At 36.6% G+C, this 16,816-nt stretch overlaps 1 protein-coding gene across 4 annotated transcripts in view; it reads left to right on the forward strand.

Annotated features, from left to right (window-relative positions):
• LOC117173241 (protein DENND6A) overlaps window positions 1-16,816 on the forward strand; it is a 32,694-nt gene that overhangs the window by 3,767 nt on the left and 12,111 nt on the right. For 3 of the 4 annotated variants that reach the window (XM_033361705.1, XM_033361704.1, XM_033361706.1), the window contains 2 exons: window positions 102-370; window positions 479-691. In XM_033361705.1, coding sequence (XP_033217596.1) covers window positions 102-370; window positions 479-691 — 482 coding nt within the window. Of the gene's footprint in view, window positions 1-101; window positions 371-478; window positions 692-8,526; window positions 8,989-16,816 lie in introns of those variants that run through there. The other variant, XM_033361707.1, reaches the window with a different exon arrangement.

Below are 16,816 nucleotides of genomic sequence, written 5' to 3' on the forward strand. Positions count from 1 at the left end.
AATAATCGCTGTACATACGTTTCTATAACTAGAAACTAAGAAAATTACTGTAAATATTCTAGGAATATTGCCTAATTTTAATTTTATTTTTCGTGTTGTAGAAAACTTTAAACACAGAATAAAAAAGTCTGATACCCTGAAAATACTCGATTCTAAGCCTGGAGTCTATACTGAGTACAAGCCATTTTTACGTAAGGATAAGGCAATTTTGAAGAAATTACATAGAGGAATTCAAACAAAGAGACCAGGAGAGGCTCAAACGGTACTTCTGAGGAAACATTTAATGGAACTTACAGAGAGCTTCATGATTCCTCTCGAGAGATACATAGCTACTCTAATGCCGTTACAAAAAAACATATCACCCTTCAAGGTAAAATTGTATTCAACATATTTTTATGTAATTAGCTTTTTCATAGCTTATAAGAGCCTAAATAAGCCTGAACACTGTGACAAACTAAGTATAAGTTTTAAATTGCAGGCGACTCCGATACCTCACTTGTTCAATATGGACGAATTTCTTGCCACGTTGAGCAGTTCGGGTCCGCAACTAACGAGCGGAGTAAAAGGCGACTGGGTCGGTCTCTATCGTCGCTTCTTTAGATCACCAAATTTCTCTGGCTGGTTCCAGACGAGATACGCCGAATTGTCGAAAAAAATAGAGGCGATTCATCTCGAGGCTCTATCCCAGGCGGTAAGTTGTTTCATATTTATATATGCACATTCATATTGCCAGGGGCGTAGGGAGTGTATTGTGTTGGGGAGGGGGTGTTTTGTCATAAATGCCGACTCAATAAGTGGAATTTCTCGATTTTGAAGATTTATTGTATATACACATTATAGAAGTGTATGTATCATTGTATCAATCGTTTAGAGTTGCAGTTATTTTTCAAGAAAATGAACTTGTAAGTAAAAATTTTTTGTCGATTAGCCGACTTTATAGTCAAATTACCCGAAAATTCCGACTCGGCAAGACCATTTGAGGGGGAGGGGGCAACCCCACGCTACGCTCCTGCATGAAAGGTGCATGGACACTCGATTGAATCCTTAAAAAAATTAATGCTGGATAATAGTGCTTTAAATTTGCGACGGGGTTTAGGGGCGAAGCCTAGATGGGGCCAAGGTGAAACGCCGACTGGATAGAGAGGCGGAACCTGCGTGGGTATTCGGGGGCGAGGCCCCCTGAAAAGAAAAAGATTTCAAATAGCATTTTTATAATTTTCCATTAATTCATTAGCTTCAACAATTGAAATTACATATTTATGTTTGAATTAAAAATTATATACCTGCGTATTTTTATTGATTAGTGAGAGTAGTGACAAAGGGTTAAGGTTACCGTCAGTCATTCTGATGTTCATTGTTTTCAACTATCCCGTATGAAGCAGCCTGAAGCCGTTAGTTAAGGCTCTTTTACACCTTCCGTAAATTGGTCGTCGACCGAGAAACATATCGAAATATACATTCACACCTCCAGAAAATTCAGTGAAACCTAGTAATATTTTAGTAATGTTTCTGTGAGTTTCAGAAGATAACTAAAATATTACTGAATTTTCCGAAAGTGTGAATGGATATTTCGATATGTTGGTCGGCCGACGACCGATTAACGGAAGGTGTAAAAAAGCTTTTTGAATCATATTCTTGTCTCACTCGAATATAAGAGAGTAGAAAGAGATGCCATGAATGTGATAAACATTCAGAAGAAGTGACTGATTTGCATGCATGTATTTTGAAAAAAATTCAATTGTTTTCAAGATTACAATACATTACTCTTTCAGCATTTTGACGCTAAAAGTTATTATTAAATCATTTTGGTCATAAAAGCGAGGTAGCATCTTAGCATCTTACAGTTTTAGCGACACGAATTTTCCCTGAATGTCCCTAATTTAATTTTCTTAGAAATAATCTCGTCGGAGATACTAAAAATCATTGGTGACTTTGAAACACGGTTCCTTGATCAGGAATAAGGGCTAGATATTTTTTACTTTGAAAAGGATGTATCACGTGAGAAAACTTTCTTTAAATCAAGAGTTTTTCGAGCTTTCTACCTTGTCTTTAATTCTTATTATCACCTAGGAAAGTTTTCGAAAAATCTGAAATATAGGGAGTGCAAGCTTTGAAATTTTGTCTATCATTTAAGCCATCAAAACTTTAAAAAAAGCTTCTCGGGTGCTCGAGATATCTGATAGCGGTGAACGTAGGCCTGCTTTTGTTTAACCATTCGACAATAAAGATATGTGAGAATTCTAATATTGAAATGAATTCCATAAATTCAGTGTAACGTATTAGCAAAATTATTTTTTGACCATCATTGTAAAATACAATATAATGTTTGTGATGTTACGAATTCGATGTGATTAAATAGCAAATGACAAGGTTATATTTTGGTACATGCAAATAGAAAGGTTATATGTTGTTGAGGGGTCTGGCGTCTTTGATTAGGCTACCGGGCGCCTCCGCGTGTTACGGTCCTGTACCGAGTGTGTCTGCTGAATACGGTTACACAACTTAATTAGCAGTCGCGGGCAGTGGTTCAGCCGTGGTACCGAAGGAAAAATTCCCAAGTCAAGGCGTTAACTACCGTGCCGAGGACTGAATGGCATCAGGATGTGGTATTCCAAACGGTACCTCTAGAATATCAGGTCGCCTCCTAGAGCGTGTGTGAGGAGTTAGGTGGTCCTTTGGACGTATATGCGGTGCTTGATGAAAGTGAAATTTCGGTTACCAGAACTGACATAGCTAGAGTGCACCTAAAATTTAAATAGTCCTGAGAACTCGTTGATGAGTTGAAGGGCGTGTTGAATGAAATGGGAGATTTTTCCCTGAAGCAGAAAAATATGTACCTGAAAATCAGGCATGGAATAGAGAAGGCGCAATTTTTGGCAAAGAGATGATACTTAACCACAGGATCGACCGAATCGTGTTTTGAGTGCGTGTCAATCCGTGTTGGATTAACCGCTCCGAAAAGAGCAATATGCCGAAAGGATAATATTAAGGCTAGAAAGGATACAAGACAAAGTGGCACGCAGATAGAAGATTCTGTGGAAGCCCTCGTTCTTCGTTCTGGGAAGTGTTAGAGGGAGTCCACTCTGAGTCCCATTGAAGTGAGTTCTTTCAAGCCAAAGAAGAAGAAACCGAGGATCCGAGGCGCTTCAGCGGCCGCGACCTCGACTCTACTCCAAAAGGCGAGGACGAAGAAAGAAAGCCTGCATTCAAACTATGACGAAGCAGAGACGAGGCGGTTCTCATCTACCCGGCCGAAAGTCTTGATTTACGCGGAGGTCCTCAAGGACCTCAATCAGAAGGTGAAGCCTGACGCCCGTGGCGTACAAATTAAGGGGGCCAGGCTAACGAGAAACGAAAAGCAGAGCTCAGCTGTCGGCTACCATTAAGGAGGAGGCTATTGGTGATGCAGATTACGTGCGTGAGCTCGTCCCTTAAACCGGGGTCGAGGTCTTGGACCTCGGCGCTGAAGAAGCTCGAGCTGCCATTAGAACCCACTTCGGCAAACCTGTTAGGAAGTAAGGATCAACCTCAAGAATAGAACCCTCAGAGTCAATCTGAAGGCTTTCGTGGAGCTGACAGAAGAACTGGCGACGAAATGGGTGCGCACCGTACACCTGAAGGTTGGTTGGGTGTCCTGTTTAGCGCGTAAAAAGACGGAATCGATACGGTGCCAGTGCTGCCTAGGCTTTGGCCACAAGGCAGCGAATTGCTAGGGCCCAGATCGTATACGCGCCTGTTGGAGATGCGGAAAAAAGGGTCATAGAGCTGCAGCATGATAAGCAGGCCACAGTGCTACCTCTGCGCTGCAAAAGAAGAAAAGCTCACAATAGACCATCAGCCGGGGACGATGAGGTGCTTGACGTTCAGGGAGACAGCCTCGTTGAAGGAGCCTCGGGAACGCGCAAGCTAATAAAGTACACTCAGTCAATGCCGAAAGTCGACAAGTCCGATGTGCATTATTACCGTAATCCTGATGACGATGCATGCATCTTGATTGGGTAAAAAGTGAGAAAAATGCTAAGTGGGCAATATAAGTTGGAAGCCGGGGCACGGCTTACTGGCCAATAACCTAGGGTTTCGAAGTAATGCAATAAGCATTTCCGGAGTTCTGTTTGGGTAGGAAGAGGAGGTGAGTTTAGTGGGTATTGCCTTTTTTCAGGTCGACTCTTACACTAAGTGTGTAAATGCGTTCTCGCTTCCTCTAAAAAAACAGGCTGCTGAGGGCGCAGTTGTTCCCAGCACAATTAAGAACATTTTCGAGCTTTCGAAGTTCACTAACTGTCTCAGAACTTGCACCTGTATTCATTTAAATTATCTTTGTCTGTTCTTTTTATATTGCCGCATCATTAAACTCTGCATTGAATTTGTATGAATAGTTTATCAGTCGAACCATCTCCCGCCCAGCTAACACAGTGGCTAATCTGTATAGTCACATGGTTGTAACAAGATTCAGAAAAACAGCCACTGGTGACTTCCGTGGTGGTCACTCCGTGACAATATATTTCACGCTTAAAGTAGTAACGCATTACAAGCGGAGCAGGTAATATTATCCCGCCATTCTAATCACATGCTTGTAACGAAGTGAAGTTTGGAAACGCAACGTGATATCTTAACCTCAAAATACACGGCGTTTCGGAATTATAACTATTAATGCTCTTGAGAAAATGTTAGAAAGGGACATAATTAAGTGATAAATAATTTCCAGGAAATTAAAATAATATGTTAACAAATCTTTTATAAAAGAAATACCGAGATTTTTACCTGAACTCTTATGACAAAGAAATTACATTAGGGTTTAGAACCAAAATGTATATAAATATTAAATTTCAAATAATTAAGTAAAATATTTTTATTCAAATGAACTCTTGTTATACAAAATTAATTCAATTATTGATATTGTGTTTAAATTATAAATCTGCCTTCCAAATTTTTCTATAGTACATATCCATATACAAAGTGACCCATTTTAATATATTGATCCAAAGTTCTTCCAAACTACCCTATCTACAAAAAAACCGATTAGACAGAAGTTGATCAGGACATAGGGGGCCATTTCACTGTACCATTGATGTTGTCCTTGAGGTCAATTTTCAAGGACATTTTAAGGTTAAGACGAATAAAAAAATGGGAACCTCTATTTTGGACTGCGGGTTTGAATAGAGCGGATAATTTTGCGTCAAAAATGTGTGATGAAAATCTTGTTTTTGGGACCTTGGAGAGATAAAGCATCGAGTTAAAATATCAAAAAAACGATCAGATGCTCTTTTCTGAATTATGTTGTTTCAATATGGTGGTCGAGGTGGTTTAAACTTTTACATTTTGTCGACTTTCTTTAAAGAATTTTAAACGTGTGCTTTATCCAGAAAACCACGATAATTCAGAAAAAGGACATCTGATCGTTTTTGGACATTTTACATTGATTTTTGACCTCTCCAAGGTGCCAAGAACAACATTTCCATATTACATTTTTGACGTAAAATTTTCCGCTCTATCCAAATCCGCAGTGAAAACTAGGGGTTTTCATTGTCTGAACTGTTTTTTTGTAGATCGGGTAGTTTAGAAGATATTTGGATCTATACATAGACTAAAATGGATCACCCTGTATAATACGTATTTTATCCAGAAAAACCTTCTCATGTGATGACAGATTCTAAATGATAGAAAGTTTTTATGCTTGAAATGAAGTTGAAATTTATTGGACAATGCCAAAGCGTCTTCAAAAAAAGTTAGAAAAAATATATAAAAGGAATACATTGAATGAAAACTTGTTATGCCAACCGCTTATCGGCTTTTACTTTTCATTTTTTAAATCAGTTTGAAAAAAATAATTTGAAAAGCACGTTTTTGATTTCTTATAGATTTGTGAATTTTTAAATTGTTTTATTATTATCAGTAGAAAGTCCTCAGAAGTTCAAAATATTGTTTGCTATGAGTGACGATTTTATTAAAATGCAGCATTTTCCAAAGATTCTCTATTCACATTACGTTAAGATGGGTATTTCCACATTTGAAAAAATAAATACTGTTATACAAAAAGCATATGCACGTCAACGATTGCAACTTCGGAGGCTGAAGTGGAAATTGTGGAGTGGACCTTTGTCTGGGGAGTTAGGTCCAAGGTCAGTCCCAAAACCAGCATTCACTGTAGGGTTCACTGTTCTTATAACATTTTATACAAAAAATAAGCCAACGATGAAGGGAATACTTACAAACTGTAAAACAATTAAGCGATGTAAAAGAGAAATTCCATGTAATCATCAATCTTATGCATTTCGTCTATTATTAGTAATTTCTCTTAAGCTTTGACAGAAAGCTCTAAAATAATTTTTAAAAAAGGCGCAAAACATGAAAAATATTCAAAAAAGAAAATTTTGGTCCTTTCTTTGAACTATCACAACTTTGTTGATTTCATTCATAATAAGATGTATTTTTTTAATTACTCATAACGAACCGCAGTTTTAAAAAAATACTTTCGGAAAATTAACTTTTTGCATTTTTCACAATCAAATTTAAAAACCCTTTTTTTATTTTCCTATATTTTTTAAATGTGTAGCTTACAATTTCCTCTAGAAACTCTATAACTGGAAAAATAAGACCTCTCTTAGTTTTTGACAAATATTTAAGACCGTATGCCATGACATGGCGTGCCCAGCACTCGTGAGTCCGAACTCCACGTTTTTCATTATTTCTCGAAAACTAAGGGAGATCCCATTTTATATTCAAATAGAGTTTAGAGCACATTATAAGCCATCTATAAAAAAAACTTTAAAAAGCTTAAAAAAATATTTTTTTTTTCAATCAAAGCTATTTAAGCTTGCACTTTTAAATTGTGCGGGAAATCACAGAGCCAATGAATGCTCATTCTTTGTACATCCGCACGAAGTTTTTCGTCCAGTAAAGTCGATGTCAGCTGTTATTATTATGTTACTAGTCTGGCAGGGAATTAATATAAACAAGCCTCGCTAGTACAGTACGACAATTATACCGTTGCCTGCTAGGAAACTAACATTCAAGTAACAATTTCTCTCATTAGATGTGATCACTCAGGAACCTTTCAAGATGGTTACATGTTAGCTGGGCGAGCCGCCCGCCATCCCGTCGTATAGCTGCAATATGCATGAGTTCCTTACAGAATAGTGCTTTCATAGAGCGCCCGGAGTCCTACTGAACATGCAACAACCAGAGCTCGTCATTGATAGAAAGAAGAGAATAAATAGCTATTTTCTTAATTCTCTATTCTGGACCGTATAGAAATCTATATTTAATTACAGGGGAGTAGGCCAAGAACAGAAGAGATCATCCTTCGCTGCTGTTCCAGTGTCCTCTTAAAGGCCCTACTGTAAAGTCCAGATAGTTATAACAAACCTTCTGTACTGTGCTTCTAGATGTTCCGTCAAGTTCAGCTCCCTATCCAGAATCACTCCCGAATATATGGGCCTGACCGATCCTCCTCTTCCTCGGCCGGATAAATGCCTTGGTACCCCGGGAAGAGGACCTCCAGGTGGTGACTCAGGCACTTTTCATCGCAGGAAATCCGTAGTGTTCCAACACCTCATTCTTGTTATACCTTGTTGTAAAATCTGATCCTACCGTGCAACTACTCTGTATTAAGATGATTTCTGAACTACGAAACTACAGATTTCATAGTCAGATTGAGAACCTCCTTCTCGTTCTTACTTCAAAACATTGTATTTTTGCCTCGTTTGCAAATCTCCAGCTCAGTGCCAACTAGAAATTCTAAGATAGTGTAATGATTAAAATCCTCTACCTCTGTAGAAGGAGTGACCGATCCAGAGTTATTTCGTAAATATACCGGAGCCACGTCCTTGAGTCTTATCAATGAACTTTCTTTGAACATTACCTTGATAATGGTGAGGACCCTAGAGCACAATTTTCTTCCACGCCTTTAACAGCTCTGTTTTTTTCGAGTGGCCTTTTTTCATCCTTAAGGCAGTGACGTAACCAGTATTGAGTAAGTTACTTTTTTGAGTAACTAGTTATAGTTATGTTTCTTAGCAAAAAATGGTGACTAGCGAGGGGCTATGCTCTCAGAAATCTGTCAATGCAATTGCTAAAGATGGTGGGGACTGCGAGGACGGCACGAAAGACTGCAAAAGATTCCAAAGTTTATTCTTAAATAAATTGTGAAATTAATGAAAAGGGCAATAATTCAAGTAGTATTTAAAGTAATATATAAATATAGATCAAATAAAAATTTATGAAAAGATTATATTCAAATTTTATTTTTAAGAGAAAAAATAAATAATTTTGAGAATAATTTTTCAGATCATTTAAAAATTGCTTGTTCAAACGTTTTGCGGGTTTTTAAATTTTAGCAACTTAATTTATTCTAATTTTCACATGGTGACTTTGTGGAGCTTTCCGCCTGGGGTGATTGCTATAGAGATTGATCAGCGATTTTGATCGTAGCTGTGTTTCAGAACGAACGTGTTTTTTTAATTAACAGAACGGAAAAGATGAAATAAAAGTCCAGGTTTCACATTCATTCAGTTTTCATTTATCCAGGTTCGAGAAAATTGACGTGAAAGTTGACAATCTTAAAGTAGCACTAACCTAACATTGGAGCTGGCCATCCCTATCCGACCAACCCGAATTTTGCATAGGAGCTCCGGTTAAAGTGTGATGCCAGTAGTGAACTAATCCGCTAGTGGCGCTGCTACGCTTCTTGCTGCCAAATGCATTAATTATAAGAAAAAAATAATGAAATAATTAATCAAAGAATATTTTATGGGCAACAAAGGGCCTGACATTTTTATAATATATATTCGCTTATATATCAACATTATTTTAAGTATGCAAAATCTATTAAGACTTTCAAAAATAGTATGATGAAATAATGCCTAAGCCAGTATGCATGTCCCAAAAGAAGTTTGGAATAAGTATTTAAGATCCTTCATAAAAATGTAAAATAAATGTAAAGTGTGGTATTAATAAGACATGGAAAATAGGAAAATAAATAATAGTTAAAAATGAATTGCTGGCAAAATAACGGACTTTCAATTAACTTATACATTTCTTAAAAAAAAGCAACGATAGATGATTATTATGTAATAAATATGAAATGTAAAAAACAAATACACAATTATGGATTTGAGTTTTCTGAAGGCATCTCAGTTGATTATGAGATGATTGATTAAAGCAATACCTGAGGCAGTCGTATTTTTTTACATTTAATGAGAAATATAGTGTTAATGTTACCCTCCATGAAAAATTATTATAGGAAAAACGTTAAAAGCCTATAAGTGTAATGATCTTCCTATAATTTTTTCGCTAATATAGTAAAAATTATGGAAAATAGTGATAGAAATTAATATTATTAAAATAATAAAATACTTAGCGCAAAAAGTAGAGGAAAGTATAAAAGGAGGAGGATCTCTAAGGACGGTTTTTGGACCAATTTAGATTTGGCCCAAAAACTTCGAAAAAATTCCTACAGTATCTACTAATAATAAGAAGTCAGTTCCACATTAAACGGACCAACCTCATTCCCCCTATTAATCCCAAGCACCCTTTACAAAAATGAAAACTTCACCAATTCTATGCAGTGTTTTTGGGAAAAAACCCCAAGAACGAAAATCAAGAAAAATACATATATAGGTTTTTGGGGTCGCCGATTTCGAATCCAAGGTCCGTTGACTTCCATCACATTAGATTCAAGGTCATTTGAAGGTTAAACTGCAAAAAGTCTGATAGAAAAATACATACATAGGGTTTTGGGGACGCTGATCTTGAATCCGAGCTCCGTTGACCTCCATTATATCAGATTCGAGGTCAAACTGCCGAAAACCCGATAGAAAAATCCAGAAAAATACATTTTTTTCAGCTCTACCGTGGTAGAAATTCTTTTGAATTGGCTTTAACTTGACCCCAAAAACCTATGCATGTATTTTTCTGTATTTTTTTATCGGATTCAAAATCAGCAACCCCAAAAACCTATATATGTATTTTTCTTGATCTTTGTTCTTGGGTTTTTTCCCAAAAACACCTCATAGAATTGGTGAAGTTTTCATTTTTGTAAAGGGTGCTTGGGGTGAATAGGGGGTTGAGGGTGGTTCGTTTAATGTGGAATTGACTTCTTATTGTTAGTATATACTGCAGAATTTTTCTCGATTTTTTTAGGCCAAATCTAAATTGGGCCAAAAACCGTCCTTAGAGACCTTCCTCCTTTATTTTGAACTATTCAGACAAAAGTGCATGCAATGTTAATATTTGAAACAAGCTTCGTTTAGATTATGGGTGCGATGAAACCTAAAAGCTACGAGTATCTTATACTTTTTGGAAGGATTATTTCAATATTATTTATTTCTATAACCATTTTTTAATAATTACTTTCTGATAATTCATTTGAAATTTTCGAAAAAGACGTAGAAAATGTTACTTAATTATTTTTTTTAAGGACCAACAAGATGTTCGCTTCAACATTTTTAGAGCCTCATATCTTACAAAAATTAAGAAATCTATTTTCATCGCTACATCACATAATTTTTTATTGTTATCAATTTCGGTATTAAGTCCCTTTCGCTCATCATTAACATGTTATATTATAAACGATCATAATTTTATAAATTAGAAAATTTATCGTCGTTTCAGTTACACATTTATTTTATTGGCTAAATAAGTATCCTTTCATTTTATTTTGCCGTTCGATTGCGGCCTAATCCAAAAAATATACATTATACAATAGAGAAAAACTTCAGTTCTACAATGTCAAATTGTATTGAATTTAATCAGACGTATTCGATAGTTTTTATACTGCAAAATTAACTTTATTGGCATGTAATGAATAAAACTTGAGTTTTAAAGGCAACTAAAAAGTAATTATTTTTAGCACTTCCATATCCTTAGTAAAAACGTTATATTTATTTTTATTTTTAATAAAAACTTACCTTCATAAGCTTCATTTATGGTCATTTTTTTGTTGTTGTCCTTTTTTAAACGTTTCATACTAAAGTATGAAAAATTTCGTTTTCAAATTCGAGATTGGAGGTTTTGTTCATTTTCGCGAATGAATAACTCAGGGAGAAAATGAAAAAAATCATGTTTTACATTTGATGTAAATCAGGTCTTCATTTTATTCCCCTGAAAATTGAATTTTCGAAAACTTAGAAAACTTTTACTTAGTCTTTACCTAAGTGAATCAAGACAGTAACCAATTTTGAAACAAAAATGTGCAATAATTGAAAAAAGAGCTACAACTATGATGAGTTTGACTAAAAAGGAACCTTACGCGGTAAGTTTTAATTTAAAAAACTCAAAACAACGATTTTAATAAACCTATGAAAGTGCTGAAAAACAATTATGTTTAAATTGCTTTAAAAATACAATTCCCATTCATCATTTGTCAATAAAATAATTTGATTACATGTTAAATAAAAGTTTCAAAACTGATTTGAGTCAATTTTACATTGTAGAATTTGAGTTTTTATCTATATTCTTTAATAAGCGTAATTAATGTGGCATTATATATGTCCCTTTCCCTTTTAAAAATAAAACTTATAAATAAAAATAAAGTATTCAATTTAATTTATTTCACACATGTATACCCTTTCCGGGTGTTTACATATTACATTCCCTCAGCTTACCAGTGTAGAAGCTTAAATACATAGATAATATCTTTATACTTAATAACGTAATTACCAGGCCTAAATAGTTAAACATACGGAATAAACATTTGGAAAAATAGAATAGAATCTTTAGGTACATACTATGGGAACTGTCCAGCTCCGTCTTCATGTCACACAAACGCTCTCTAACGATGGATATTACAGATTTTCCTCATTAATCTGAGTCAAATCTTGCGCTATTCACTCAAACTCCCGCGCATACCTGCAGAGACTTAGCCTCGGTTCTCCAGCGAGAGTTTTACCAAGTTTATCTTGGATCTCGATATTACCTTCAGCCAACCAAATTTCTACCTTCCGAATCAAACTCGTATCAATTAATTCCCGCACCTTGCTGCAGGTCGATATGTACCCTACAAAGTCTGCACTTTTCATCCTTAAACCCTTTATTTCCTACCTTTCCTACATTCCCACACCTCATTCTAGCCCATTCTTCTCTGTCCTTGTACCCTATTTCTTTATTTGCCCAATAACTCTCTAGATCGACTTTTTTTTTATATTTTCCGTACCACTTGCAATAAGAAGATTTTTTTATCCTTCCCCAATCTTCTTTTACTTCCTGCTCTCATTTCGTTCTGCAATCTTTTTTTAAATTCTCTCTTATCATCTCTCGCGACACTCCCTCTCGAATCCAGTTCAAACTTTCTCCATCTCCTACTTCCCTCTTTGACTCTATTAATTTTTCTACCCATGCTGAGGGATTTTTGTTTTGTATTCCTCTTATCTCCTCTTGTAAGCAGACTTTAGATAACCTTTCAGGTCCCATCTCCATAATTTCTCTTACATATCGGTAAACTCTGTTTCTCGCTTCGATTTCTATGATATTTCGCCCATTCGCTTTTTCTATTCTCCAGATGTATCCGGGAGTATTCCTATCTGGGCCCATAGCCATTTTGACGAAGTTTCTCTGAGCCCTCTCTATTTCTTCCCATCTTCTACACCCCTATGCTTCAACCCTGTTGAAGTCTGTAATATTTGAAAATGTAATTACATAGGAAAACTCTGCAAGCGATTATATCTATATTTATCAATTTATATTATGATACGAGAATGGGGATTAATGGGCTCCTTATAGCTTGACTCTTTTTCGCAAGTCAGTCCGTCGGTCGCACGAGACCGTCCATCGCTCACCGTATTGATTCTCACTTGTATTTTTTGGTGACTTTATTTTCTTTATCATTATTAATAAACGGATTGTTTTTGTGTAAACTGTGATTCCCTAGTGAAAACCCTTAACAAACCCCGTACAGTCCTCCCGATTTTACTAGCACATTTTTTAAAATATAGTCTTCGATTTAGCCCACGTACCGAAACAACGACCCCCCCCTCCATAATTGCCCATATCTTTCTCATCCCCTCCCTTAAATATCGGTATTATTTCCGCTTCTTCCCAACCTGGTATCATTTTTCCCGTTACTCACAGCCCATTTAGTATTTGATGCAATTCTTTCGTCCAGACCTCTGGTTATCCTTTCAGAAACTCAATTGGGACTCCATCTTCCCCTAGTGGTTTCCCATTTTTTACACTCTTAACGAATTCCTTAAAGGTAATATCCTTGTTTAGCTCCTCTACTCCCTCTTTCCCACCATTATCGTCACCTCCATGTATCTCCCCCTTGCCCTCCCTTCTCATCTGAGATGTCCTTATCTGCTCCTAATAATCCTTTAAAATGCTTAATCCATCTTTAGTTTTTGACCCTGCTCCCTCACCTTCGTTTTTCCTTGGTCTAAAATGCCCCACCGCTTTCCAAAAACTTGCCATGTCCCGACTCGTTTCTACTTTTCCCCACTTATCTTCCTTCTTTACCTTCTTTTTTTCTTTACCTAGTTTCTTATAGTTGTCTTTTCCCCCTCCATGCCATCCTTTCTTTCTTCCCTTTTTCAGCAGAAAGCTTCTCAAGCTTTTCCATAATTCTCCCCTTTGTTCCTCACATTCTTTATCGAACCATCCTGCATCAAATTTATTTACTTTATTTAAACCTGTACCATTTATAGTTAAACCTACCTTTTCTGCTGTTTTCCATGTGCAGCTCAACAAGTTTTATCATCTCTTCTCCAAGGTTTTGCTCTCTACTTGTTCTTTCCATAGAGTAACAAATTCTGTTTCATAGTCTTCTCCATTTTGACCATCCTACCTTAACCTTTTCTTTGCACTTTTTTCATTTCGGAATTCACAGAACTTTTTCTTACTTTTTGTATTCGTTTCGAGCTTAAAGCCTACCGGTAAATGATCAGATTCAATTCTAGTTTCAATCTGCATTGTTTTAATTGGACATACTCCTTCATTTTCTGATACTGTAATATAATTGAGAACTGAGCCCCCATCTCCACAGATGTGCGTCCATTTTCCCTCTCTATCCCCTTTTATTCTACCATTCCAAAACTCTCAAACCTTGTTCTTCGCATCTCATGTAGCCTTTCCAGGCTTCCATTCCTAACTTCCATGCCTTTCCCATTTCATTTTGAATCCAGCTCATGACTTCTTTCTCCCTATTGGTGAAGCCGTGCTCCACTCTGATGCTCGTGCCCCTCAAACCACTTTTCTTTTTCATTAATTCGTTCTTGGATTCCCAGGAATCCAATGTTGCCAACAACCCTCCTCCAATAAATCTCAGTCCCATAATTCGTATTCTTACTCCTGTCAAATTCCAAATCGTTTGAGTGATTTCCCTTTTCAGCCCTCTCCCCCTGCTGTCCCAAAATCCTCTTAATACCCATTTTCTTATATTTTTCCTTTCTCTGTTTTCTATCTCTAGTTCTCCTATACCCAACCAGCCGGGGTGCTTAAGATCCCTTTCTATTTCCTTATTCTCCTGGTTCTTAGTCAAATTATTTTTTTTATGTTGGTTTTCATTCTCGTCTCTTTCATTAGTTTTATTCATTTCCTCCTCTTATACACTATTTACACTATTTTTTTGTCAGGCTCTCCTCCCTATCCCAATTCTCAAGCTCCTGAACCATTTGTTCTAACTCATTTATTTCGTTGTGTAGACTGTTTCTTACTTGACACCATTTTGCTTTCCTCTCCCTCGCTCTCTCAAGGGCCGTTACTTCTGCTTCCTCACTCGTTCTCCTCTCATGCTCATTCTCACATCCATAATTTCTTGAATCATATTTCCTAAGGGCGATACTGCTCTTTTTTCTATATTTTCTTTTACGTTGGGTAAAACTTCCTTCTGGGTTCCTGAATTCAATTTATCTAACACATCCCTTTTTTTCGTAACTTACCAGTTCTTCGTTGTGTGCCGAACTATTTTCGGTTACCCTTCTCATTTTGTTCTGCCTTCGTTCGCTATCATTTGATCTCTCTGGCGATCTGGTCGTTCTATGACTTCTCTCGAATGCCCCTTCGTTTCCTCCCACCACAAATGACACTACCTGACTTTTGACATTTTTCATTATAAAGTTCTCCATACTGCTTATACTTTTAGCATTAGCTGCACTAAGTTTCTCAGGTTTGGGTTTTCTCCCACGTTTCTTTTCTTTTGGTTCATTTCCTTGAGTCGCAGTCGCGGCTGCTTGATCAGGTGGTGTTATTCCGTCATCCGATTTCAGCTGTGTCTTTATTCATTGGTCTTTCCGCTATGTCCGCTGGCCCCCTCTTGGTGTAGCCTGGAGAACTAATCTCGGCGTATTATATAGCATAGTCTGACATAACCTCTTCTGAAAAAGTCTAACTATTGTACCAAATTTCCCTACTTTCACTCATATAAAACTTTTGATAACACTCTCCGAGTCCACTCTCTTATTTAGCTATCGAATAAACAAGTTTTGACTCCCGGCTCTGCATGTCCCTCGGTTTCTTGGACAAATTTTCGCACACCGAAACCTAACGCGTATTTACCATTCGCGCGCCAACCGGAAATCGATAAAAATAAAGTAATTTAATACATTTATCTGATAAATGAGTTAAAAAAATAATGAGTAATATTATAGTTAAGTATAAAAAAATCAATAGGCCCCAACCACATTAAATCTTATGATCCCGTTTTTGTTGCAATGGTATTCGATTTATACGAAAATTTGCATGAATCTGCACCAATAAACTAATTGATTTATTCTACCCGCACTATAAATCACTTAAACTTATTTTTTTCAATAATACTTAATTTTTTATTTACATTTGTCATATAGCCTCATGTATCTGCCAGCAAGAAGCACAGCAGTGCCGCCATCAGATTAGTTCACGGCTGGCTTCAAACTTTAGCCAGCGCTTTTGCACCCAATCGGATAGGGCTGGAGCTGGTCCAGCTTTCGACTGCGATAAAGTGTTCAATTCTAGGTTGAAATATAAAAAAACATGCTTACGAGATGTTAGGTATATGGGCAGATGGGTAAATAAATATAATCTGTAAAAGTTTTGACCACGAAGTACTACAAGGAGACCGCACGCCATGTATTTCGACTGGTGCCAGTTCGCGATCGCATGTCCTCGTAGTTTTATGCCTTCCCAGATTAGAGCGCCCCTTTAGTGAAAATAAAAAATTGTCGTCTGCTATGGAGTATCGAGTGTGTTTATAGGTTAAGTTTCGTCATGTCAAGTGTCAGTTGGTGTCGCGCATGCAGTGATAATGCTTGTATAATTTATATAATTATATGAATAATGCCATTAAAACAAGAGGAGGAATATAAAAACAATAGAATGCAAGTATAGATATTGAGGATTTTGCGTCTAATATCTCTCTCTTTCTGTGCCCAATTACCCGAATCTCAGCCCTTACAAAAACATCGCGAAATTATTTTATCACTTATTATGTAGGTTTTTAGCACTTGCACTTTGCACAACAATTTTTTTCTACTAAACACAAACAGTTTGCAGTTGCACAACGTCATTAATAGCTTGTGTTCGTACCGATTCAAAATTTACATCACATTTTCTCGTAGTTCCTAGAGTTTCTGCACGTAGCGCTATCAATTGGGAAGTAATGAAAATTTGAGGACAGTCGATCGCGATTATGGACTTTTTTCCACCATCTCCGCTATAGGCGTGCGGTCTCCTTGTAGTACTTCGTGGTTTTGACATTAGAATTTAAGATCTCAATATCACAGTAAAACAGGCACTATTTGCGAAATACGAGGGTAGTTCAATAAGTCCTTAGAATGACCAACATATGGCGCGCGAATCGCTCCAAATCATCTGTTTTCAGACAGCACCACTCCCGACTAGATATATG

The sequence above is a fragment of the Belonocnema kinseyi genome, chromosome 5 (assembly GCF_010883055.1).
Source record: "Belonocnema kinseyi isolate 2016_QV_RU_SX_M_011 chromosome 5, B_treatae_v1, whole genome shotgun sequence".
NCBI lineage: Eukaryota > Metazoa > Arthropoda > Insecta > Hymenoptera > Cynipidae > Belonocnema > Belonocnema kinseyi.